The sequence below is a fragment of the Malaclemys terrapin genome, chromosome 7 (genome assembly GCF_027887155.1).
Source record: "Malaclemys terrapin pileata isolate rMalTer1 chromosome 7, rMalTer1.hap1, whole genome shotgun sequence".
NCBI lineage: Eukaryota > Metazoa > Chordata > Testudines > Emydidae > Malaclemys > Malaclemys terrapin.
The window spans coordinates 97,550,329-97,577,515 of record NC_071511.1 but is presented as its reverse complement, the minus strand read 5'-3'; the positions used below and the strand labels follow the sequence as shown (position 1 = coordinate 97,577,515).

The 27,187-nt window shown below is 40.7% G+C and overlaps 1 protein-coding gene across 1 annotated transcript in view; it reads right to left on the bottom strand.

The window, feature by feature from the left end:
- The window catches only part of CC2D2B (coiled-coil and C2 domain containing 2B), a 106,845-nt gene that overhangs the window by 17,020 nt on the left and 62,638 nt on the right, over nucleotides 1-27,187 (bottom strand). Inside the window, exons 24-32 of the mRNA XM_054033473.1 lie at nucleotides 23,822-23,992; nucleotides 18,299-18,401; nucleotides 12,966-13,075; nucleotides 9,350-9,446; nucleotides 3,902-4,000; nucleotides 1,571-1,753; nucleotides 1,215-1,418; nucleotides 849-938; nucleotides 244-357 (exon numbers count right to left, since the gene is read on the bottom strand). Of these exons, the coding sequence (XP_053889448.1) occupies nucleotides 244-357; nucleotides 849-938; nucleotides 1,215-1,418; nucleotides 1,571-1,753; nucleotides 3,902-4,000; nucleotides 9,350-9,446; nucleotides 12,966-13,075; nucleotides 18,299-18,401; nucleotides 23,822-23,992 (1,171 nt within the window). The remainder of the gene's footprint in view (nucleotides 1-243; nucleotides 358-848; nucleotides 939-1,214; nucleotides 1,419-1,570; nucleotides 1,754-3,901; nucleotides 4,001-9,349; nucleotides 9,447-12,965; nucleotides 13,076-18,298; nucleotides 18,402-23,821; nucleotides 23,993-27,187) is intronic.

Genomic DNA, 27,187 nt, shown 5'->3' with positions numbered 1-27,187 from the left:
GTCCACAATGGGGTTTAATGCACCTTCCTCTTAGCAAGTGGTACTGGCCACTGTGGAAGACAGGATGTTGGACTAGATGCACCATTGGTCTGATATGGCATGGCAATCCTGATTTTCCAATATATTTGTCTTGGTATGTTATTGACTACATATTTTATTCTCTTTAGCACATTACACTGTTTATGCTGTCATGGGGGATGAAACCAATGAAGATTTAAACATTTTTTAAATTATGGCACTTACTTCTAACACTGATGTTCCCAACAGCACCCATGCTTTTTTCCCAAAATACAGAAGGTAGTTACACAGAAGCACTGCATGCTCTCCTTTATTTCCAATAGCCAAATTGATGCAATGCTAAAAGCAAAATGGTAAAGAATAAGCTATTTACTAGAAATTCTATGCTGTCATCTCCCCATCTAGTCATAAAATGCAGAGCGGAAGCCAAGGAGATTGCCAATGACAGCACACTCCTCAGAAAGCTGTCTTTTGGTGGAAAAGGGACACAGAGATAACATGGGTATATCTGGAATCTGAAGGTTTTGGAGACAGCCTTGCCTCCTATGTAAACCCCCCCTACTCCCACCCTACTCACTGAGGGAGGATTTCTCACAAAATCCACATGATTCAGCTTGTGAAGTTTCCTGAGAGCTCATTCCCCTTTTTATGGATTTGACTGGGCTAAGAGATGACATGAGGCTTAATCTGTCGTTGACAAGCAGTCAAGATTTGGCTTTTTGCTCTGTAAACCAAAATATTTTTCATGCAGAATTTTAATGCACGTAAAACAGATTACTTCAACAATCTATTAACTCATCTACGTCTATTATTTAATATAGGATTATTACCTCTGATGTCATCCAAACATCAACATCAGCATTTTCATCCAATGTATCTGATACACAAGGAATTAAAGACACAAATTGAGAAATAAGATCCTATAAATGAAATAGGAATATACGTAAATACCAGGGCGCACATGTCATAAATATCTACTGAACAGATCTCAATTCTGGATTATTCAAAAATATAAAACTACAGTTAATCTAAGTTTCTTGTCATGCTACCACGAATTACTAATGTAATAAATATGAACTTCTATACTAGCTACAGAGAAAAAAATGTAAATTATAATAGTAATTCAGGAATGTCAAAGACTAATTTCAGCAGTTCTGAATTTCTTACTGTATGATAGAAAATAAACTAATACTTACAAAAGTTGCATTAGGATCGTCAAGATACATATCTAGTAGCAGCTGTGGTGGATTTAGTGCCCTAATATATTTTGTAACTAAAATATTTCGTCCTTCATTGTCAAAAACAGAGGTTATTATTCTTCTTTTTGGAAATTTTGCCTTGCAATTTTTTTTTAAAATGCATGCTCTTTGCGAAAGTGTTTCATCTTCATGATCTGCAAACTAGAATCATAATTACAGTTACAATGTTAATATAATTTCAAAGACTGACTTTAAAATATAAAATACCCCAAAAGAATTACCATTTGCTTTAAGAAACAAATTTACCCTACTCTGAAAGTCTTCATTGATGCATATTAAGTATAAATGCCAACCTTATCTGATTCTAAATCATTTTCAACAGAAGATAGCTGAGGTTCAATCGTAGCAAAGATGGTTAAAAAGGTATATTCTTTTAAATTCTGTCCACAGTGCTCTTCTTTATGAGATGCACAGGGCTTGCTCCAAGTGTAGCCAAGCAAAACTGGTGGCGTATTTACTTGAAATGTACCACAGATCTGTGAACATATTTAGATTATTATATGAGGTAAAACAAACAAACTACAGTGCAAGAGATGTTATAACAAAATATAAAGGTCATAATGATTCAAATTATATCATGTGCAATAAAGGGAAATAAATGTAATTTTTATGCTTTTTTCACAGAGATTCCACTCACTAGATTCTGGGCAAGGGCAACAATCCTCAAATTTTAAACAGGAGAACCTTTTGTAGGGTTCTAAAGGAAGTCATACCCTGTGTCAAGTTAAAGAACACATGGTGCCTCTACCTGAGGAAAGTCTTACACCATGAGTGCAGACTTCAGTCCCAGGAAAATATACAGGGAAATTTAGAACAACACACTTAACCTAATAGCAGCAATGCTTAAAATCTAAGGAGCTAGGGGAACATAAAGCGTGGGTGAAAAAAATCATACAGAAGTTGTGCAGTTCATTTTAAATAGTTTAAATAACAGAAGATTGTAAAAATGGCTGGTTAAACAACTTTATTGCAAATACAATTATAATATAGCACACCTTAGCCCAATCTTTCCCCACAAAACCCTATGCAAAACCAACTTTCAATACATGACATATATTAGTTAGGACTACTGACTAGTTAATTACAAAAAACTCAGTCTTAAGCCTATAAAACGTTGGGCTGCTCATAGGCAGTGGGACCTGTTTCAACAGGTAAGGCACACCAGTGATGGAGTAGGATGAAGGGTAAACAAAACAGCAAAAGGATGAAGATCTAGGAGCCAACTGTAGGGCTGACTTAGCTGACCTGAATAGGCCCGAGTTAAGACATGACATGCTTGAACAAGTAACTGCTGAACAAGTCCCAACAAGTAATTCTGAAACAACTAACTATTGTGAATAAAAAAGGAGACAGACTAACTAGACTAACTATTGTGGGTATGTTTTTAGTAAACAAAGTAAGTAGAAACAACCTGAACTGATAAGCTTGCCTTATGCTATCTGCAAAGCAATTGGCCTTTATATGCAAGAAGTATAGATGTTATTAGCTAGGAAAGATGTCTATAAACTGTGTGCTGCATGACATGAATTGGAATTGTGGTATCACCCTGTATCTAAACCTGCTGCATCTGGGCATCATCAGAGAGCTGCTACCTGCCTAATTAAAGTAAACTGAGTGACGAGCTGGCGTTTAAGTTTTTGGATCCCAGAGAACTAGATGAAATGTTTTAAATTAATGGAGATATCCTATCTCCTAGAACTGGAAGGGACCTTGAAAGGTCATCAAGTCCAGCCCCCTGCCTTCACTAGCAGGACCAAGTACTGATTTTGCTCCAGATCTCTAAGTGGCCCGCCTTGAGGATTGAACTCACAACCCTGGGTTTAGCAAGCCAACGCGCAAACCACTGAGCTATCCCTCTTCTGTTCTGGATAAGCTGAGTGGAAAGGTCTCTGAGGGAATCCCAACATTACTGAGTCTCTGGATCAGAGCGAGATTGTGTGGTGTACTCTAAACCATAGCAGCGGGCTTCCCAGATCTATTCACAGTTTATATCTTTCTTGGCTGGTGGGTAGGAACTCAGGTGCTTCTAAAATAGGTAGGATCAGGTGGTCACTCTGTCTCTCCTGTCTAGGTCACTACTATGGCATTTTCCCATAGTCCTCTCAAGCAATAACAAGGCCTTCTTTTCCTTGGGTCAGCAAAAGAGTCTACACCTTAACCAAGATTAGCCGAGTGCTCTAGCTGAATCCTCCATTCTCCTTGGAACTTCCTATTTGGCTCTTGCAAACTTCAGTGCAGTTTCCCCTCAGCCTTTTACTTCCCCTCACCCCATGGAAAAGGTGTTTCTGAACAGATAGACTTTCACTGCTGTGGCAAATGGAGTCAAAACCAGCGCTCTCGTTAAAATATTTTGGAAGAAGTTTGTGTCTTGGAATTGCTATTGCAAATTAGATTGCATTTTTGATCTCCCTTGACTATGCAGGGAAAGATTAGTTGTGTTCACAAACAAATAGTAAAGTCCACAGGAGTTACATAAAATAAATTTTTTATCATTTTCTAATGTATGCAGATCACTGCTATCGACAATGTAAACATTTTAAAATCTTGCTTTCACCAAAAGAAAAAGCTCTTAAGGGTTTGTGCTGATACAACAGAAGTTTTTAAAATGTTTTTATTATAATTACCTTTGATTGTTCCAGAAGAGCAGAGAAAGGAAAAGTAACTGATCCAAACCAGTTCTTTCTTATATACGAGTGGCCACTGCAACCCTTAAGACAAGTATCCTATTGAAATACATAGAGTTAGCTGTAGTTAAGAGTGTGTGTGTGTGTGTGTGTCTTAGCTGACACTGATTCCATAACCTTTGGAAACTTACTAGCATATATACTCACACATCTATATCTATCTCTATACATGTTTTCAATTGTGGCTGTGGCAACAAAAGGCAATCAATACCAAGCTGAATAGACTGAACAAGGTGTTCATAGAACCAATAAGCTGCTCATAAAAAAATGAATCTGATCAACAAATAAATCCATAATTTTCTCAAAGTGAAATGCTTTCACAATAAAATCCAGAGGGTTTTTTTAAACTTTCCCATTATCTGTGAAGCTAGAAGACTCATGGGCTCAGTCCACAACTATGCCCAATTTACAGTCAGCACAGCTAAGGAAAGCAGGGAAGAAAGCTCTATTTCCCCAATGCTGCACCAAAATGACCACTGACATAACTTAGAGCACCCTAAGGACTGCTCTTAATTATGCTGGCAGTAACAGTCCCAAAGAGACTACTGTACCAGATGTGGATCAGAAAGAATGCTTTGTGGTCTGCCCAACTCCACCCCTTTCCATGCTGGAGTATTTCTTCCCCGACCCCATCCAGAAAGCAGGGGAACAGGCAGTGTGCAGCTGCCTATATTGGCACTACACCATGTAAGGATTCCCCATTGTCAGTTGCCATTTGAATAGACTGGTGAATAGTGATGCGGGTGTGGAGGAGGTGGTTGCCATCATCAAGACTGAAAATGATGAGGACTTTGACAAGAGTTTCAGCTGAGCAAGACAGAACAAAAAGATCAGATCTTAGAAATGCTATGAAGGAAGAAGTGATAGGATTTTGACACAGCCTGGAAATAGGGTGAAGGGAAAGGAGAGAGATGAAAATGATGCTCAGCTTGCGGGATGCTTCATTTCCAATGTCTTTATGCCTCTTCCTCCCAGCATTCAACGCTCTCCCTCCAGCAGTTAATTCAGAAGATAAATATATTAAATAGATAAGTAAATGACTTAGTCAGCTAGTTTCTTGTACGTGTCCCAGAAAAAGTGGGTATAATTTTCTTAAGTTATTACAGTTTTACAAATCTATAGCTCACTGAGACTCTAGCATGCAAGCAAATATTGCACTGCCTCTGTGCCACCAAAGTCAGCAGTATACATGCTGATACAGGGGGCCACACTAGCACAACTACTTACAGGAATGGGGCCTGTAGATGAGCTAACAAGGAAGTAATCAGAAAGTTAGCAGTGTGCCTATTTGTTCTTATATACAGTACATCTGACAGTTAAACATTTTCTTGTTAGCAATTCCATTCCCGATGACAAAACTGTCTATGATAACATCTGGAGCACTGAACTGGGTCACGTTACAGGAAATGGCTTAAAGAATTTCACTGTGATAAAAAAATATTGCTAACTGCTCAAAAACCAGATACATCTTATTATCAAGAATATATAAACCAACTGTTTATACCAGAGGTCCTATTTTCTAAACTATGTTGCATTTCTCAAGAATCCACCCAAATGTTATTGCCTTCAAAGGCAACAATACAAAGAAAATTTTACAGGAGCAGGAAGTTCTATAGAAAATCTCCATATGAAATGAGCCATAATGTGTAAGGTATATTCACTGTCCATTAGAGCAGCGGTCTCCAAACTTTTTTGATCGCCTATCAGTAAAAAATTTTTGAGCATGCACCCCCAATATATATATATTTATTTATGTATAAATTATATACATGTACTATAATAATATATTATGTACATTATAAAACATACAAAAATAGAAATTAAAAAAGGATGAGATAAAGATGAAATAAACAATATTTTTTAAATAATTTTTTATTGTATTTTATTTAACGGTACAAAAAACCTTTTTGCTCTCACAAAAAAAATTATTATTAATAATATTTTTTAGTGAGAGCAATGTGATTGAATATGCTTCGTTATTTCTGAAAATCTTGGTTTAATACTTTGTGATACAGTGATTCAAAGGTCTGGATTAGGGTTAGGGTGTGGGAGGGGGCTCAGGGTGGGGTGTGGGGTCTGGGAGGGAGTTAGGGTGTGGGAGGGTGCTCAGGGTGGGGGGTGGGGTCTGGGAGGGAGTTAGGGTGCAGGAGGGCGCTCAGGGCAGGGGGCGGGGTCTGAGAGGGAGTTAGGGTGCAGAAGGGCGCTCAGGGTGTGGGTGTGGGAGGAGGCTTAGGGCTGGGGCAGGCAGGAGGTGCAGAGCACTTACCTGGGGCAGCTCCTCTTTGGTGCAGGGGGTGTGCAAGTGGCTCTGCGTAGCGTGGCACCGCCCCCATGGCCACAATTCTGGGAGCTTTCTCCCACGCACCCCCCTAGGGCCACCCGGAATGCAGGGGCTTTAGGGGCTGTAGGGCCCTGGGCTAAGGGAGCCCCAGGACCCTGGCCTGCAGCTCTAAAGCCCCTTTCAGAATGTGGCCCTGAGTCCTCCAGCCCGTGGAGGAGCAGGGGCAGCTGTGCAACCAGCGGCCGGAGAGAAGTGCCACTTTCCCCTTCAAAGCGCCGCTTCTCTCCAACCGGCTTTGAAGGGGAAAGCGGCGCTTCTCTCCGGCCGCTGGCTGCATGGCTGCCCCTGCTCCTCCACGGGCCGGAGGACTCAGGGCCGCATTCTGATAGGGGCTTTAGAGCTGCAGGCCAGGGTCCTGGGGCTCCCTTAGCCCAGGGCCCTACAGCCCCTAAAGCTCCTGCATTCTGCGTGGCCCTGCCTGCCAGGGTGGGGGCAGCTTCCCCGCTCGCTCTCTTCCTCCCTCTCTCTCTCCTCCGGCCGCCCTCCCCCCACTCCGGTGATGCTCCTCCTCCCGCCCCCCCAAGGGATCGTCTTGCGCACCCCACTTTGGAGACCACTGCATTAGAGTAAAAGTTTAAATAGTAGTCATTGAATCATAAATTTCGGCATGTGTCTTGTCTTAATAAAACAATATGTGATAACCATTAAGCTGTTGATGGAAAAATGTATGTGTTGCATAAAAATAATTTTGTAATATAGGAGAATTGGAGAAGGTTCAGAAAAGAGCCACAAGAATAATTCAAAGTCAGAAAAACATGCCTTCTAGTGAGAGACTTAAGAAGTTCAATTTATTTAGCTTATTACAGAGAAAGTTAAGACATGATTCAGTGGTGTAATGTAATAAAAGAAGTGGATAAACTAACAAGCTAAACTCCATATTACCCAAATGAGAAGTGGTAAACTCCATTTACCTGTCTTTACCCTTATCATGAGTTGATCACACCCTGTAAGTATATAAACCAGGGGTCGGCAACCTTTCAGAAGTGGTGTGCCGAGTCTTCATTTATTCACTCTAATTTAAGGTTTCGCGTGCCAGTCATACATTTTAACATTTTTAGAAGGTCTCTTTCTATAAGTCTATAATATATAACTAAACTATTGTAGTATGTAAAATAAATAAGGTTTTTAAAATGTTTAAGAAGCTTCATTTAAAATTAAATTAAAATGCAGACTCCCCCTGACCGGTGGCCAGGATCTCGGTAGTGTGAGTGCCACTGAAAATCGGCAACCTATGGCATGCATGCCAACTTCGGCACGTGTGCCATAGGTTGCCTACCCCTGATCTAAACAGAGAGAAGATACTAGTGGGCTCTTTAAGCTAGCAGACAGAAGTATAACAAGAGCCAATGGTTAGAAGATGAAGCCAGAGAAATTCCACTTATAATTCCAGAAATAAGGTGCAAAAATGTAACAGTGGAAGTAATTAACCATTGGAACAACTTACCAATGGACGAGGGATATTCCCCTTCACTTGATGACTAAAACAAAATGTTATGTCTTTCTAAAATATATACTCTAGCTCAAACAGAAGTTATAGTTTTTGTTATGCAAGTAGTCAGCGTAGAGTAAGGCTAGTCAAAAAAAATTTCATCAAAAACTATTGTCAACTAAACAATTTTTTTCTCACAAGCATCTGCTTTCCATGGAAATTTTTGACTTTTTGTTGAATAACCAAACACCCAGAAACAGAAAAATTTCTGCCAAAAGAGAAAAAAATTAATTTAGAAACATTGATATAGTACCTCATAAAAGTTGTAGTTCAACTGCTTCATGCCTCCATTCTCCTCTAAGGGTTGGGTTCTTCAGCCAGACTACATCTCCCATGAGGCATTACAGATGGAGATTCCCATGATGCACTATGAAAGTTCAACAAGGGGCTCCACAATGAGTTGTGGGAGATGTAGTCTGGCCAAGGAGCCAGCCCATAAAAGAGAATGGTGGGCTGAGGCACCGGAACTACAAACCCAATGAGGCATCACAGTGGCATTTCTGAATCAAAATGTTCAGTTTTCAACGCTTCATCAAAATGTTTCTTTCTTTCTTTCCAGAAAATAAAAACATTTTCCACACTTGCTATAGTTTAGATGATCATTATGGACTCTTGTCCTTAAAATCTATTAACAAGATTCCACAGGCCTTTACAAATGCCTGTAAGCAAGCGGACTCACCCCTGCAGTGCCTCCTGCTTGTCGTCTCAGGGAATTAGCTTTCCAGCCATTGGAGCGCCCTCTGCAGGCCGGTGTCCCGCTACCGCTTGGCCCCCATGTCCCTCCCAGACTCCGGTGCCTCGCTATCTGGGGTGCTGCCCCCTGGCAGTAACCCCTCACTCTCAGGGTCTCCCCTCCCCAGGGATCCCCAACCCCCTAATCCCACCTTGCCTCAGCTGGTGGCTACTGCTAGTCAGCATGAGCCCCCGCTCCCTGGAGCAGACTGCAGTATAAGAGCCAGTCATCACAGGCAAGGGGGTAGGACCTGCTGCCTTCCTCTACCACCCAGTACCTCAGGGGTGGGCGTAGGACCAGGCCCTGCAGCCTAGGGAGTCACCAGGCTGGAGCTCCCCTGCTCCTCTGGCCTTTCCCCAGCCCTACTTCACTCCCAGTACCTTTGCTACCAACAGCCAGGCCCTGCTCCCTCCAAGACCGGAGAGAGCTACTATAGCTCCAAGCTAGCAGCCTTTTATAAGGACCTGCTGTGCTCTGTTTGGGGTGTGGCCTCAGCTGTGCCTGCTTTCCTAAGCAACCTGGGCTTTTCCTTACAGCCCCAGCCCTCTCCCAGGGCTGGCCTTAACCCTGTCAGGGCTGGAGCGGGTAACCACCCCGCTACAATGCCTCACAGGATTTGGCCCAAATGGCAACAGTGGTTGGCTGTGACATTTCTAGTATTCTTTTAATTAAAGTAAAAACTGAATTTATTCAAAATTAGAAAACAATAGTACATATAGCTTCTTTCGTTAAGAAAAGAAGAAGTTGAGGTATGTACATGGTTATAGTTTTCAAACTTCAAAAAAATGTAATAAAAAATCAGTTATTGTGTTTTATACAATTTACCTCATGTTTTTCCACCCTAACTTCATCAAAAATGTTGACATATATATTGTCTTTTATTTTAGACAGTCCTGAAAAGCTATAATCATGTCCTGGTGATCTGTAATTAAGAACAGAATCTTTTAGTTTTAATCAGATATTGTATATCGGAGAGCTTTATCATTTAAAAAAAACCACAATCACTTTTGGCAGTAATTTACTTCAAATATTACAAAACCATAAACATTTTTAAAGAAGGAAAACTAAATTGGTATGTTTGCCATTAAAAAACAAAGGACAAATTTCACTCCAGTTTAACTCCACTGACTTTAAAGGAGTTACCCACCAGGATGAATTTGACCCAATATATTTTGTTTCTCTAATTACTGTGTCAATAGGTGTTTAGTCACATAAATTGTGCCAGATCCTCATTTTGGTGTAAACTGATGTATTTCCACTGACTTCTATCTCATATTTACTAAACTATGTTTTGTAAATTTTCTACTCTTTCACATATTTCAGAGCACCAACTGAATGAAAGCTCATATAAAGGAACAAAGGCAGATTCTCCATTCTTCCAAGTGGGAAACAGGTGGTTTTAAACTGCCTTTGCACACCTTCCTAATTCTGGTTCTCAGCTCCCGGGTTGCTCTAAAAATGGTGCCAGATTATAACAGTCTTTATGGTTGTTACACTGGCACAATACAGAGCAACTACATCATACCAGCCACATTCCTCATATTGGGTCCACTCCATCCCATACCCTACCCCTGACATATGCCCTAAATTGGGAGGAGAAGGGGAGGTTTGAGAGCTATTATTCCAACTCAATTCAAACAGACTAAGTGGCCACTTAGACCTCAGTCCATCCCGCGCTTTGCTGCACATTGGGCTACCCACATTTGCTATCCTTGCCTGTTAACTGCCCTTCTCTCCAAATCTTCCCATTTCAAGTTGAGGTGATTGATGTAGTTCAGAACTGTTCGTTTCCATGTTATTCGCAGTCTTCCTCTCTTTCTTCTTGTGTTTTCTGGCTTCCATTCAAGGGCGGTATTTGGTAAGCATTCTTTTTCCATTCTCAGCACATGTCCCAGCCACTGATGTCTTCTTTTGTAGATTATTTGTGAGAGGGTACCTTGTCCAGTAATTTTTCTGACTTCTTCATTTGTCTTCCTATCTCTATATGTTATTCCCAATATTCATCTCAGACATTTGTGATGAAATGCATCCATCTTTCTTGGTAAGTTGCCATGTCTCACTGCTATATGTTGTGATAGCAATAACAATTGCTTGTTACACATTCAGTTTTGTCTTGAGGGAGATGTTTTTGAGTTGCCAGATGTTTTTGAGTCTTCCAAATGCAGCATTTGCCTTCCCGATTCTTATTTTCTCGGAATTAGTAACATCTTGGCTGATGGTACTTCCAAGATACTTAAGATTGTCCACCTTCTCCAGTTTTTCTTCTTCAATTTTGATTTCTGTCCCTATAGTCCCCATTAACACAACTTTACATTTAGCCATAGAGTCATACAGTCATAGACTAAGGTCAGAAGGGACCATTATGATCATCTAATCTGACCTCCTGCACAACACAGGCCGCGGAATCTCACCCACCCACTCCCGCAACAAACCCCTAACCTATGTCTGAGCCATTGAAGTCCTCAAATCATGGTTTAAAGACTTCAAGGTGCAAAGAATCGTCCAGCAAGTGACCCGTGCCCCACACTGCAGAAGAAGGCGAAAACCCCCCAGGGCCTCTACCAATCTGCCCTGGAGGAAAATTCCTTCCCAGCCCCAAATATGGCAATCAGCTAAACCCTGAGCATGTGGGCAAGACTCACTAGCCAGACACCCAGTAAAGAATTCTCTGTAGTAACTCAGATCCCACCCCATCTAACTTCCCATCACAGGCCATTGGGCATATTTACCACTAATAGTCAAAGACCAATTAATTGCCAAAATTAGGCTATCCTATCATACCATCCCTTCCATAAACTTATCAAGCTTAGTCTTGAAGCCAGATATGCCTTTTGCCTCCACTGCTCCCCTTGGAAGACTGTTCTAGAACTTCACTCCTCTGATGGTTAGAAACCTTCGTCTAATTTCAAGTCTAAACTTCCTGATGGCCAGTTTATATCCATTTGTTCTTGTGTCCACATTGGTACTGAACTCAAATCATTCCTCTCCCTCCCTCTGATATATTTATATAGAGCAATCATATCTCCCCTCAGCCTTCTTTTGGTTAGGCTAAACAAGCCGAGCTCTTTGAGTCCCCTTTCATAAGACAGGTTTTCCATTCATCGGATCATCTTTGACAGGTACAAACTGGAACAGGTACAGAGAAGGGCTACAAATGTACATTTGTAGCCCTTCTCTGTACCTGTTCCAGTTTTAATTCATCCTTCTTAAACATGGGAAACCATAACTGCACACATGAGTGGTCTCACCAGTGCCTTGTATAATGGTACTAACACCTCCTTATCTCTACTGGAAATACCTTGCCTAATGCATCCCAAGATGCATTCACTTTTTTCACGGCCATATCACATCGGTGGCTCATAGTCATCCTGTGATCAACCAATACTCCAAGGTCTTTCTCCTCCTATGTTACTTCTAACTGATGAGTCCCCAGCTTATAACAAAAATTCTTGTTATTATTCCCTAAATGCATGACCTTGCACTTTTCACTATTAAATTTCATCCTATTACTATTACTCCAGTTTACAAGGTCATCCAGATCTTCCTGTATCATATCCCGGTCCTTCTCTGTATTGGCAATACCTTCCAGCTTTGTGTCATCCACAAACTTTATTAGCACACTCCCACTTTTTGTGCCAAGGTCAGTAATAAAAAGATTAAATAAGATTGGTCCCAAAACTGATCCCTGAGGAACTCCACTAGTAACCTCCCGCCAGCCTGACATTTCTTTGCATTGTATCTCAAACCTATCTTCTTCGTTACTTCTTTTACTTGGTTTGTGCATTTTTGTAGTCCGTTATAGTCAGTGAAGATGCCAATGAACAAACGGACTACAAGTGGCTATTGGATAGTTATAACTTTTAGTCACTACTGACTTGGCTGGTTTAAAAACATGGCCCAGAGATGAAAAAAACAATGTATCCCATTCCTAATGTCTTAAACCATCAGTTCTTAGCCTCAGGGTCATGAATATGTGCAAGAGGGTTACAGCCAACCTCCTTTTCTTTATGACTACATGGAAGGGAAGTCCTGAAACTTTTTTCTGTTGAAATACAGGGTCATGGTATGGAAAAGATTGAGAACCATTACCCTAAACCAGTAGTTTTCAATCTGTGGACTGGGTACCCCTGGAGGTCTGCAGACTATTTCTAAGATTTCCAAAGGGGTCCACACCTCCATTCTACATTTTTTAAGGGGCCGCAAATGAAATAAGGTTGAAAACCATTGCCCTAAATCATTCAATCCTCCTACTTCATCTCCAATTCTTATACACAGATACAGAAAGGCAGATGAGTTCAGCAGGCTAAATGAAAAACTTTAAAATACTTTTGAAACAAAATATAACCACCTAACCATGGGAAACTTTGACTCCTTCACTAGAGCATTCAAATACTTTTATTTTCTTGTACATTTTTCATGGAGAAGTATTTGGCCAACTTACATAAAATCCACTTGAAGTTCTTCATTCCAGCATGGATGAGATCCATCTGCAGTGCTAGTTTGATAAACTGTGTGCTGGAAAGAAACTTCTACAAAAGGATGCACAGTCACCTAAAACACAAAAATCATATACTTTATTAGATTTGCACTGCTTTGTTTTATTTCCACATCATCTTATAGAATAATAAAAATGTAGGGACCTCAAGAGGTCATCAAGTCCAGCCCCCCGTGCTGAGGCAGGACCAAGTAAACCCCTAGACTATCCCTGACAGATGTTTGTCTAACCTGTTCTTAAAAACCTCCAATGACAGGGATTCTACAACCTCCCTTGGCAACCTATTCCAGAGCTTAACTACTCTTATAAAGTTTTCCCTAATATCTAACCTAAATCTTCCTTGCTGCAGATTAAGACGATTACTTCTTGTCCTACCTTCAGTGGACATGAAGAACAATTAATCACCATCCTCTTTGTAACAGCTCTGAACATATTTGCAGACTGTTATCAGATCCCCCCTGACTCTTCTTTTCTCAAGACTAAGCATGCCCAGTTTTGTTAAAGGTCAGGTTTTCTACACCTTTTATACTCCTGGGGGAATTCTGTGCCACTGCGCAATTCAGAATTTTGCAGAAATTAATGTTGTGCACACAGAATTTCCTTTTTTCCCTACATAAATGGCCTGTAGAAATGTTGGCTCCCATTAGGGGCCGCTGGACCCAGCAGAGCCCAGCTCACAAATGGAAGACAAGGCTGCGGGAAGGGGAAGAAAACTGGAGGGTTCCCAGAAGGTGCAGTTCCCTGCACACCCTGAAGGAAGGACGCAGCGGCATGGAGGAAACTCCGGTAAGCCCGCGACCCAGCATCAGGCTGTTTCTCCCTCTGGATCCCTGGGCTCTAGGAGAGTAGGGTTTGACAGTGTCTGGGCCGGAGAGGGGTGGGGGGGTCCTGAAGCTGGGCTTGGGGAGGGGAGGGGGGAGTGAGTGTCTGGGCATGGGGGTGGGCATGGCTGGGTTTGGCGGGGGAACAACAACAGAGAAGCAGGAACTGGGTTGTCATAGGAATTTCTTTAACTCTCTACTCCTGGGGGAATTTGTTGTTTGTCTGTATTGTTACAAACAAACTTACTGACAGGTATTTTGAAATAAATTACCAAAATAATTGAAACTGGTGTGATTATATAATGTTATTTTGATAAATAAAATGTGCAGAATTTTGTAGAATTTTTAATATTTTGATGCAGAATTTCCCCAGGAGAATTTGATCATTTTTGTTGCTCTCTGGATTCTCTCCAATTCATGCAATCTTTCATAAAGTGTGGCACCCAGAACTGGACACAGCACTCCAGTTGAGGGCTCACCAGGGCCAAGTAGACAGACAATTACCTCCCGTGTCTTACATACAATACTTCTGTTAATACATCCCAGAGCAATATTAGCCTTTTTCACAATTCCATCACATTGTTCGCTCATATTCAATTTGTGACCCATATTCAATTTGTGCGCTGTGGAGTGGCTGGCTCTAGCCGGACGGCGCGGCTGTAGCGCCAGCAGCCACCGGTGCTCCAGGCAGCTCGGTAAGGGGGCAGGGAGCAGGGGGGTTGGATAGAGGGCAGGGGAGTTCAGGATGGTAGTCAGGGGTCGGGGGTGTGGATAGAGATCAGGGCGGTTAGAGGGCAGGGAACAGGGGGTTAAATGGGTGCAGGGGCCCCGGGGGCAGTCGGGAAAAAGGGGGAGTTGGATGGGGAGGCGGGAGGCATTCAGGGGTGGTGGTACCGGGGGCGGTCAGGGGACAGGGAGCGGGGGTGGATGGGTCAGGAGTCCCAGAGCGGGGCCAGCGGGGGGGGGGGAGGATAGGGGGTAGGGGCCGGGCCACGCCTGGCTGTTTAGGTAGGCACAGCCTCCCCTAACCGGCCCGCCATACCATTTCCAAAACCCAATGCGGCCCTCCGGCCAAAAAGTTTCCCCGCCCCTGCCCTACCTGCAAGCAAGTAGCAACTAAGAAAATTTTATTCATTAAAGTCCAGCTCCCTGGTGAATAACACATGGAAATTAACCAACTTATTTACTCAGTACATTTGTGACTGATAAATGATACATCCGGTCAAAACTATTTATATTTAGATAACAGTTGCTCAGTACATATAACAATACCCTCATCAAAGATGATCCTTATCTCTAGAATTTATATTAAGATATGATTCCAACTCTTATGATATATTAACACTTACAGGTTATTAGGTTCTACAAGACTGAAAGTCTCCCAAATACAGTTTAATTTTCATTGTCTTCTAAGATTTCTGAAAATTAGTTTTTTATTAATATCAATTTAAATTTAGAGTCATCATTATACATCAGTGGAGTCCAGTCTGTGGCCCTGGAGGCTCTAGACTGTGGCCCTGAATGGTGAGTGTTAAGAAGAAAATAAGTATTTCATTCTTAATAGGAAATGTGTTCTCTGAGCTGTGTCTTAAAACTTTTAAACTGCAGTGTTTGAATTGACCCCATTACAATAGGGCGACAGTAAGGGGCACTTGGAGCACTATCCCTTCCCTGGGGCAGTTGCATAATAGTTCCCCTGGTGGCCACCTGCTGCATCATAGGAGGAAGAAAGAGTAATTCTGGCTATGCCATTTGCCTGCTTTCCTACTGGACTATCGGAGCCCCAGGGAGGGCAGGATAGGAATTCAACTGGCACTGCCTGAGACTAGGGGAGCACTTAGTAAAGGATGGCTCTCCTTTCCATACACAGCCGTCAAGGGCAGCCCAGAAAAAAAGGAAAGAAAGAGAATTTGAGAACCAGCAACCAGTTATCACATTCTAATTCTTTGCTTTGTCTCAGCATTGATTAGAGCAGATCAGGTAATTATGGTACCAACAGGCCCTCCCAAGCAATAACCAGACCACAGTGCACTCTGATCACTCTTCCTCCCAACCCCAGCATACTCCTTCCTAACCTTGAAATGCTCCTGTGGGAAAGGAGACACAGAAGCCATCTATGATTTCTCTATGCCCACTGGGACTAACCCAGGGATCGGCAACCTTTGGCTCATGGCCCATCAGGGAAATCCACGTGGGCTGGGATGGTTTGTTTACCTGCAGCATCTGCAGGTTCGGCCGATTGCAGCGCCCACTGGCTGTGGTTCGCTGTTCCAGGCCAATAGGGGCTGCAGGAAGCCGCATGGCCGAGGATTGCCGATCCCTGGACTAACCCCTTGTTGGGGAAATCCCCAGCATGGGACCTGCAGGTGGTTCTGGCTCCCTTTAGACTGAGCGGAACAGAACAGAGAGCCCAAAAATGTTGATTGTGGCCCTTGACCTTTTTGAAATAATATTCAGTTCTCAGGCTGAAAAGGTTGGAAACCACTGCTGTCCAAAATCAGAAAATACGCATTTTGAGAAGTTACCATAAAAATACATATTTAACTATAATAATGAAACTGAAATCCCTCAAAATACCAGAGGTGCTGAAGCAAAAACAGGCTGTAACAGAACAAAGGATTGGAGATCTTTTTAACGAATAAGAACAAATTCTTAAATGTCAGGGGGAATTTTGTCCCAAATCAATATATTGGTGAGGGACCATTTAAATAAGTATTGACACAGCAGATACGGTTACAAAAAAGAAAGTAAAACTTTGCCCTCTTATCCATTGTCAAAATATTGTTTGAAGCCTTTGTCATTCCTTTTAAATAGGGCTGTCAAATGATTAAAAAAATTAATTGAGATTAATAGCGCTGTTAAACAATAACAGAATACCATTTCTTTAAATATTTTTGGATGTTTTCTACATTTTCAAATATATTGATTTCAATTACAATACAGAATACAAAGTGTACAGTGCTCACTTTATATTTATTTGTGATTACAAATATTTGCACTGTAAAAAAACAAAAAATAGTATTTTTCAGTTTACCTAATACAAGTACTGTAATTCAATCTCTTTCAAAGTTGTAAAAGTTGAATTTACAAATTTAGAATTATGTACAAAAAAATAACTGCATTCAAAAATAAAATGTAAAACTTTAGAGCCTACAAGTCCACTCAGTCCTACTTCAGCCAATTGCTCAGACAAACAAGTTGGTTACAATTTGCAGAAGATAATGCTGTCTGGTTCTGGTTTACAATGTCACCTGAAAGTGAGAACAGGTATTCGCATGGCACTGTTGTAGCTGGCGGTGCAAGATATCTGCTCGATAACGATCCAAAGCAGAGCCGACCGACGCATGTTCATTTTCATCCTCTGAGTCAGATGCCACCAGCAGAAGGTTCATTTTCTTTTTTTGGTGGTTCGTGTTCTGTAGTTTCCAAATCTGAGTGTTGCTCTTTTAAAACTTCTGAAAGCATCCTCTACACCTTGTTCCTCTAAGATTTTGGACAGCACTTCAGATTCTTAAATCTTAGGTTGAGTGCTGTAGCTATCTTTAGAAATCTCACATTGGTACCTTCTTTGCGTTTTGTCGAATCTGCTGTGAAAGTGTTCTTAAAACAAACATGTGCTGGGTCATCATCTGAGACTGTTATAACATGAAACATATGGCAGAATGTGGGTAAAACAGGACAGGAGATATACAATTCTCCCCCAAGGAGTTCAGTCACAAATTTAATTAATGCATTATTTTTTAATGAGCATCCTCAGCATGGAAGCATATTGTCTGGAATGGCGGCCGAAGCATGAAGGGACATACGAATGTTTAGCATATCTGGCACGTAGATATCTTGCAATGCCAGCTACAAAAGTCCTATGCAAACACCTATTCTGACTTTCAGGTGACATTGTATATAAGAAGCAGGCAGCAGTATCTCCCATAAATGTAAACAAACTTGTTTGTCTTAGCAATTGGCTGAACAAGAAGTAGGACTGAGCGGACTTGTAGGTTCTAAAGTTTTACATTGTTTTGGTTTTGAGTGCAGTTATGTAACAAAAAATCTACATTTGTTAGTTACACTTTCATGATAAAGAGATTGCACTAAAGTACTTGTATGAGGTTAATTGAAAAATACAATTTCTTTTGTTTATCATTTTTACAGTGCAAATATTTGTAATAAAAAATAATAATACAGAGGGAGCACTGTACAGTTAGTATTCTGTGTAGCAATAGAAATTAATATATTTGAAAAAGTAGAGGAACATCCAAAATATTTAATACATTTCAATTGATATTCTACTGTTTAACAGTGTAATTAATCGCAATTAATTTTTTTAAACGCAATTAATTTTTTGAGTTAATCACGTGAGTTAACTGCGATTAATCGACAGCCCTACTTTTAAACAATACAAAATGATTCACTCTTTTTTGGGGGGGAAGGTTGTTTGTTTGAGTAATTTAAGTTATTTACCTCACTTAGAGGATCAGATGTGTGTGATGAGTTGCCTGATAGTAGATGTCTACTCCGGGACAGCTGATTAATTGCATATGCTGGCAAATGAACACCTGTTGGTCTTTAGATATAAAACATGAATGACATATACATTTCAACCAGCTTTTCTTTTTAATCTACATGGCAATTGTTTGTATTAGTTCATTATTTACAGATGCTCAGATAATTAGTTACTATTTACAGATTCTATACATACTTATAAAGAACATCTAACAAAATCAATAATACAAATCAAAACATAAATCCCTAAAATGAAGAAATGTCTAAAGCTTTATGGGCCTGATCATGCAGCCACTCCATTGTTCCAGTCCAAATCTCACTGAAGTCATTTCAATTTGGACACATTATGCCTCCCGGCGCTGCCATGGTACTGGTGTGCCTGGTCTGCAGGAATGCCATTTCAGCTTTTGGGGGCAGAAGGGTAACTTTAACCATGATTCCAGGGGCTACTTAGACACCTGAAAATTCTAGGGTTTTTTTTGCAAATAACTTAGAAATTAGCTTACAGGAGCACTGTATCTACTTCCTATTTTAAAAAAGAAAAATATATATACAACACCAATTAAAGCCATATTTTACATTTATATGTAAATTTAGGACAACCAGGAGATAATACAGCAAGGTATTCACAATCCCAAGCCTTGCGGTATCAATTTTGGAGCCTTAACACAGATACAAGAAACACAAGTTTGATACTTTGATACACTATCTTTAGAGATAAATAAAAATAAATAAAATCTGCTTACTTTCTCTAACAGACACACTCTGTTACTGCCATTATCTATTCCATTTTAGTCTCTAGTTTTTCATTCTAAAACCACATTTACTTAATTTTAACATACGCAATTTTTTCTCTTTTATTAAGAATGGGATTTAATTTTTCTAATTCTTTTGGCATTTATGTTTACCAATCACAATCATGGACATGACTCACTAACATCTGACTCTATCATTACTATTAGAATCAGACTTGGAACCACATTTGTTTTTGTACAAATTTTAAGTTATTTTACAGATATAATTAAAAATACAATTTGAAAATAAGTGACCATCTGCATGGTGTCTATAGTTATGTGTTTAGCTAATTGATTTTAAATGGGCACTGCTAAGGTGAGTACAAACTAAATTTACATTCTAGAAGGATACTATTATTTGATTGTACCACTTTAAATAAATACTGACTAAGTACAATATGGTAATAAAAGTAATAATGATAATTACTCCAGCCAGGACAGATTAGGCATTTTAGAACTCACTACTCAAACAATTAATTTTAAGCATAAGAGAGAAATAAAATTATTAAATGCACAGACCCCAGACAAAAAAACTAAAATAACAGTACTACAATCCTTAAACTTTGAAAGAATAAAATTACAGAGAATATATGTGCACTGCACATTTTGACAGGAAGTAGCAAGAAGTAACAACAAGAATAATAATATTGTGTGTTAGAGAGAGTGTGTGGGGGGAGACTGTGTGTGTGTGTGTTCTGGGGGACTGTGTGTGTGTGTGTGTTCTGGGGGACTGTGTGTGTGTGTGTGTGTGTATGTGTGTGAGTGAGAGAAAGGAAGAGACTGTGTGTGTGCCTGAGTATGTCTGCGCCTGTCTCTAAGATGAGCTTGTTCAGTACAGCAGCAGCCACAGCTTCCCCTCCTGAGCCAGAGGCATCAGCATAGACAGGCTACCTGTCCCCCAACCCCAGCAGAGACCCATTAGGGCAGAGCCACCTCTTGCATCAGGCGAGGTCCCCCCATGCCGCACCAGCCGTGGATCAGCATCCCAAAGAAGGGGAGACTTCTTTGGGAAGTATGAGAGAGAGAGTGAGTGTGAGAGAGAGGCAGAGTGTCTGTTGGGGGAGTGTGGGAAGGGTGGTGGAAGCTGGGCTGCCAGAGAGCAGCTGCTGTGGGCTGGGGACCCAGTTCTGGGAGAGGTGGATACAGGAGAGCAAAGGCAATTTTTGGGTGGCTATAGTTTCCACAAGCACCCCCAGCACCATGCCTGTTGGTAAAATTATAATGTGGTTTGAAACTCGGGGGGAGGGAAGAGTGCCTCTCCACCCTCCTTAAATGGCACCCCTGTTGGTCTGCTTCTCCAGCCAGCTCAGCTTCCACAGAAACATAGTTATCCCTAAGACTATGATATTCCATTTCTATTAATTATAAAGTCCTTTGATAACATGTTAAACTTCATGCAGTTTTTAGGCAAAATAAACTTCAGCCCAAAGGCCCAATCTGAATGTCCCCTCCCAACACTTGCCAGCTTTTGATTCTGCATTTATGAGCACCTGGTGAGGCTGTCTCTCTCAGGGACACAATTTCCACATTTTAGCTCCTAGATGGACTCTCACTTCTCTTTGACTGAAATTTTCATAAATTATATTTGGGCGCGTTAAACTATTGCTGAGTCTCTTTCATGTTGTAGTTTTGTTTTATTTTCACACCAATCTCAGAACCACAGTGAATTTTTTCTTTACATTTGGGGTATTGTAATATATCATGGATGCAATAATGAATAAACCATCTCTAAGTTAATTATTGTTGCTAAATATGATTTGCATTCTGTGAAGGAATCAGCCTATCCATTATTGCAAACAATGTCCAATTGCATGAAAGTTATAGACTGTTGTTTTGTAATGCTAATTATTTGCATAGCAAGTTTGGAATGAGGCACACATTCTTAGATGCATACTCTCTCGAGGCATTTACTTTTTCTTTGTTTCAGATAAACAAGAGCTCAGAACTGCACAAGAATTTGATTGGATTTGGCAACCATTATGCTAGACATCTGTACTCTCACAAACCGTTCCTACATGTTTATACACTGAATTAGTCTTTCACTATGCAGCTGAACTCCAAATAAATGAAAGGATTGCACACTTTGTTACTTTTGTAGGCCGAGCACATTGCACACACCAGGGCCTCCTTTCATTCCTCCATTTCCCTCGCAGCTCCAACAAGTTCCCTGTGAGCCACCTTCCCATCCCTATTTCAAGGACTCCATGCAACCTGCCTCCAACACTCTCCTTCCTCATGCCCCAGTCTCTACATATCCCCTCACTGCTACATGCTAGGGGCTCATTGTGCCCCCCAATTCCCTCCTCCCCCACATACCAAAGGCTCAGTGTGCCCATGTTCCCATACAAGGGTCCCCTGTTCTTCCTTCTCTGCCAGGGGCTCAGTGTGTCCTCCTCTCCCTCTCTCTGCCACATTCTAGGGCCTGTATGTGGCCCCACTGTCCCCCATTGTCCCTCATTCTCTCCCCATGCCAGGGGCTGTGTGCTCCCTTCATTTTCCCCTCTCCACCCAATTCTTGCCTTCCCCCCAAATCAGGGTTCCCATTCTTCCCCCTGCCAGACATTCTGTGTGCCCCCATTTTCCCCACATTCAAGGGTCTCTGTATGCTCCCAGCATCCCATTTCCCCCCTCCCACCTTTGCCCCTTGTTCTCTCCCCATGCCAGGGGGTCTGTGTGCTCCCTCATCTTTCCTCTCAACACCATTCTCCCCTTCAGGGTCCCCATTCTTCCCCCTGCCAGGTGTTCTGTATGACCCCATTCTCCCCATCTCCAAAATGCCAGGGTTTCACTCTACTGCTTCATTTCTCCTTCCCCATATTTTCCCCTTCTTTACCATGGCAGGGGCTTTGTGTCCCCCCTCATGCCAGCAACCTGTCTGGCTCCGATGGCCCCCATACCATTGTCCCCCATTTCCCCCCTCAGGCCCAGGGCTTTGTATCCCCCACATTCCATCCACCTTCTAATTTCTTTTCTTTATGCCTTAGAGATACAAACAGAAATGCCATCACATGGAATGTTAGACCTTGCTTTGCTCAGCCATAAAGTATAATAAAGAGTCAATGTCTTCATGAATTGAGTCTACAGTACAAGTATTGAAAGTCATGAGCTTCTCCTACTTTATCCAAATAATAAAGTACTAATATTTTAAACAAGTTTTTAAATGATAGAATGTTTGTCAAAACTATGCCAATGACATGTAATGTATCACTTTGAATACATTTTTCTGTAAATACTTTCATTTCCTACTTTATGCCTTCACAGTATGTTAGCCTTAATGAAAATGTTTCTCATGATGCAGTAGCTCTTAAACCAGGCTTGGTGTGTTAAAATATGTCTATTTAGATTAATATTTGTGGTAGCTAGAAAGAAAATTGTGCTCATCCAATGTAAATAGCAACTGTTTTTGTTTGCTGTATTATAAAACGTATATGATGTTTTTAAATTTAGTTCCAACTTGCAAATACTATCCTTTTCAGTGCAAGCTTCACTTAATTTTCCAGTCTTACTAGAAGAATATTTCTAAAACTTAAATGAGTAATTACATAAAACAGTAAAGGAAAATATTAAGTGGGGGAAGACAACATAGTCTATACTTGTAAAAAAAATAGCTGATGCAGTCATTCAGTTGCAGTCATGAAAAAATACTAAATTCTATGAGACTTACAAATTGATCTTCATTTTAGAGGCAAAATATTAAACAAACTATTACTACCAGAAAGTGCATATGGGTCAAAAGTTACATTATGAGCAACTTAATCAGTAAAACTGGCTAACAAATTATAGTCTCTAATTAATAACATTTTCTGTCAGATACCATACGATGTCCCAGCCTAGTTAACTTCCTTTTTTTCCTTTCTGTACTATATCTGATAGATCATACTTTGATGCAGACGGTTAGTTCAATCCCAGCTAAGCAGTATCCAGAAAAGAGCTGAACATATCAAATACCAATCAATCAGTTACAAGAAGTCTCATCATACTTTCCATCCTGTGAGTAGAAGGTAGAGCACTCCACCAGATCACCATCTGGGAGTGCAAAAGGAAAGAGTGCTGCTTTGTGGAATTCTTCCTTGCATAAAGTCCTCTGCCGGATTGGACATCTATACATGGGTTGGGAGCAGGACTTGGGAGACTGCCATGCAAATGCCACAGTATTCTGACCCAATCCTGGAGAACTTTTCTGGGCAAGTTATTGCTGATCCTAAGGTGGTTTTACACATCTACCAAAGCATATGGTCTGACCTGCTATGTCAATTCCTATGTTCCTGATCATAGTGCAGAAAATTGCATTTCTGGGGAAAAAATCTGTAAATTTATGCAGCAATAACTATACAGTAGCGCTGTATTCTGGTTAGCTGAAACAATTCCATGTCAATATAAGCAGCATTTAACACATAACAGAACTATCTACAGCATACTGTTCCTTACAGATAAAATACAGATTTCATTGGAGTTGAATAACTAACAAACTCCTATAATCTGCACTTTTGGTCAGTTACACTTTTTATTCTTTTAAGTGAGATCTATAAAACTATGCGAATACTCTTAGAAGGGAAATGGTAGAAACTAAATTAGACAAAACTCTAGAAAAGATTAATTAGGGAACAATCCTGAACTACGTGGAGGATGTACCAAATTACCTAATAGGTTTTTACCATCCCTAACTTCTGTTTCTATGGTTTCCTACCTAGTAACTGATGGATTTCTTGTAGGAATGTTATAAGCTCTCAATACTCTGATAAGAATCTTAACATCTCCATCAGAAACTGTCTGCGCTGGAACTTTTTTTCTTTCTTTTCTTTGCGGCTTTAAATGTCTTCTACGTTCACCTATCTTAAAAACTGCATTCCTCAAATGGCTAGATAGAGTTGAAAATGTTTTAATCAGCTTTATATGTAAACATCTTCCTTTATTATACATGATTTAAGAAAATGGAAAATTTGTTACCTTTCTATGATTGTCCTCAACCCGAAGGCTCCACAAAGTCCACTACAGACCTTACCATGCAAATCTAATTCACCTGGGAAACATTTAGAAACTACAGTGAAATGTGCAATACAAGCCCCCTATAGTCAGATATGTAGGACAAAGGAAGAATTTTCACCCTTCCCTAAAATCAGTAATATTGATCCATTTTGGGACCACTGTTTGGAACATCCTCCTGCCAAAAGGAGATTTCTGCAACAGAATGAAGGTAAAGCTTGTAGTGCTTTAAAAAAAGTGTTGATTGATGAGCAGCTGACAGCTTTACAGATTTCCTTTAAAGTACCTGATGCCCTTTCTACCCAGAATGCTACAGTGGAAAGTGTTGAGTAGATTCTGTTCTCTTTTGCAATCAAGGCTAAGTATGTTTCAGTGATACAAAACTCAATCCACCTAACTACAGAGATTTGCAAGCTTTCAAATTCTGATGCATAGGGTGGAAGAAAATGAATTAAGATTATGTTTTCCAGAGTTAGAACCTATCAGTATGAATGAATCATTTATGAAAGCTTCTACCGCTATAAGCATATCCCAGATAAGGAAGATAGGTGCCAGTGTTGGTTTGTGTAGAAATGCTGTGTTAAAGAACCTGGATACCATTGGATGATCTACCAGAGATTTGGATACACTTATGTTCACGACACTGCTTAACACTGAAAGACCTGGTATGTCACAGTGGATGTCAGGCCTATCCGTAGGTCATTCTGTAAGAAATCCAGAAGAGCTGCACCATCTGATTTCCTAGTGCTCACATTTCTATATTGAAAGTAATATAAGAATTCTGTCCAAAACCTTGCATAAGTCAAGGGGATAGAATAGCTATGGGAGATTAACTTTGGAGAAGTATCCCCATCTTATTTAAGACTTGTTACTCAACAGCCAAACTGTCATGCTTAGGTAGTCTGGATTGGGATGCAAGGGTAGGCTTTGTCATAGGAGATTATGCCACCTGGGAAAATGGAGTGGAGACTTCTGAAATATCTCCATTAAGTCAAAATACTATGGTCTTTGGTTATAAAAAATAACAAGTTTTCCTTCCATTATCTTCTGAATTACTCTAACTTCATGCCAGCAGAGAAAGGAAAGCATAGAGAAGCAAGTTTTGATATCTGTGAGCCAGGTGTATTTCCAGTGATCTTTGATCCGCTTCCCAAGTCTAGAAGAGTCTTGCCTTTGGTTTAATCTTAATGCAGTTAGGTACACCTCTCTTGATATCACCCAAACAATTCCTAGTTCAGGGAAGTGTTCCAAATTCTATCCACGGACAGCTTAGCCAGTCCACTTATCTGTTCGTTTTCACTGTTGCATGGGTAACCCTGATACAGTTTAGGTGATCTTCCTTGCATAGAAAATAATCTGCATTACTTCTGCATTTAGACTTGAGTTTTGTGTTCTAGGATCCACTATAGAATAACCTAGAACAGGACCCTGGAGCTCTCCCCCCTCAGAGATGGACTGGGCTTGGGAGTGTTCTAGTTTTTCACACCAAGAGTCCTTGATTGATGAGAATGATCCAGTTTGCTGAACCTTCGGAGCTGAAAAGTACTGACCTTCCCTTCCCATTGCCCCTAGGTATGGTGGGAAGCAAAGGCCCCAACTAATGATGCAAACTCTGAGCTCTTTTCTTGGCAGAGCGAGACCTGCTAGTTGTGAACAATCATACTAGAGTCCTGCTTCTATTGCTCCTGACGGGTCTCATAACAGACAGAGCATCTCTTGGCCTCTGGTTTTCCTTGTTTGGCCCACACTGTCATTATGCAAGGAGTGAGAAACTGAGAAGAGCTCAGCAGGTGGTCTCATTTGGAGAATAAAGCCTCTAAAATTTCAGCCTAAAGAAATGGAGAAAATGGGGAGGGCCTGACTCACTGTTGCTGCAAAATCTACTTTAAATGCTAAGATTGCAGTGGATAATGTGGGAGCACTGAACAGCTGCTGTTTGTACCGCCACAGGCAGAGAATCTAACAAAAGAGTAGAAGGGGTATGCCAAGTCCCAGGGTCTTGAGCACAAGTCTGAACTGCCTCTGGTATTTTCAGGAAGAGAGCAGCAGCTAAAATGTCTTAGACTGAGAGAAGAGGTCAGAATCAAGATAATTTCCCATGCTGATAATTCTGACTCCCTTCTGAAATGTTGCTTGATAGATTCATGAATAAGGAACTGCAAAGAGAATTCATTTAATCTCATCAAGTTTTGTTTTGCTTTTTAAATTTGATTTCCACTTTTAATATTTACAATTTATATAGTATTCTTTTTGACACTTTTCATGTAAATGTAATTTAGAAGATAAAGATGATAGGAACTATTCCTGAAAAATATGATGGATTCCTGGTTACGGATTCCTGTTTTTTCCAAAAGAAGCAAACTTTCTGAAGTTTAGGTTCCATTTGAGAACCAATTCTGCATTCCTAACACAAAAAGAAGAACAGGAGTACTTGTGGCACCTTAGAGACTAACAAATTTATTAGAGCATAAGCTTTCGTGGACTACAGCCCACTTCTTCGGATGCATATAGACAAACTTTGCCTCTCTACAAAGGAAAAAGGACACTAAACTATCTAAACTGCTACATGCCACAAGCAGCCACAACAGTAGTTCCCTTAACCCACCCAGCAATATTGTTAATCTTTCCAGCTATACTCTTAGCCCAGCAGAAGAGTCTGTCCTATCTCGGGGCCTCTCCTTTTGTCCCTCCAGATCCATGAATATGATACAGTTCTGCGGTGACCTAGAATCCTACTTTCGACGTCTCCGACTCAAAGAATATTTCCAACATACCTCTGAACAGCATACTAACCCACAGAATCCTCCCTACCAGCACTACAAAAAAAAGGATTCTGCATGGACTCCTCCGGACGGTCAAAACAACAGACTGGATTTCTACATAGATTGCTTCCGTCGACGTGCAAAGGCTGAAATTGTGGAAAAGCAACATCACTTGCCACATAACCTCAGCCATGCTGAACACAACGCCATCTACAGCCTCAGAAACAACCCTGACATCATAATCAAAAAGGCTGACAAAGGAGGTGCTGTCGTCATCATGAATAAATTGGAATATGACCAGGAGGCTG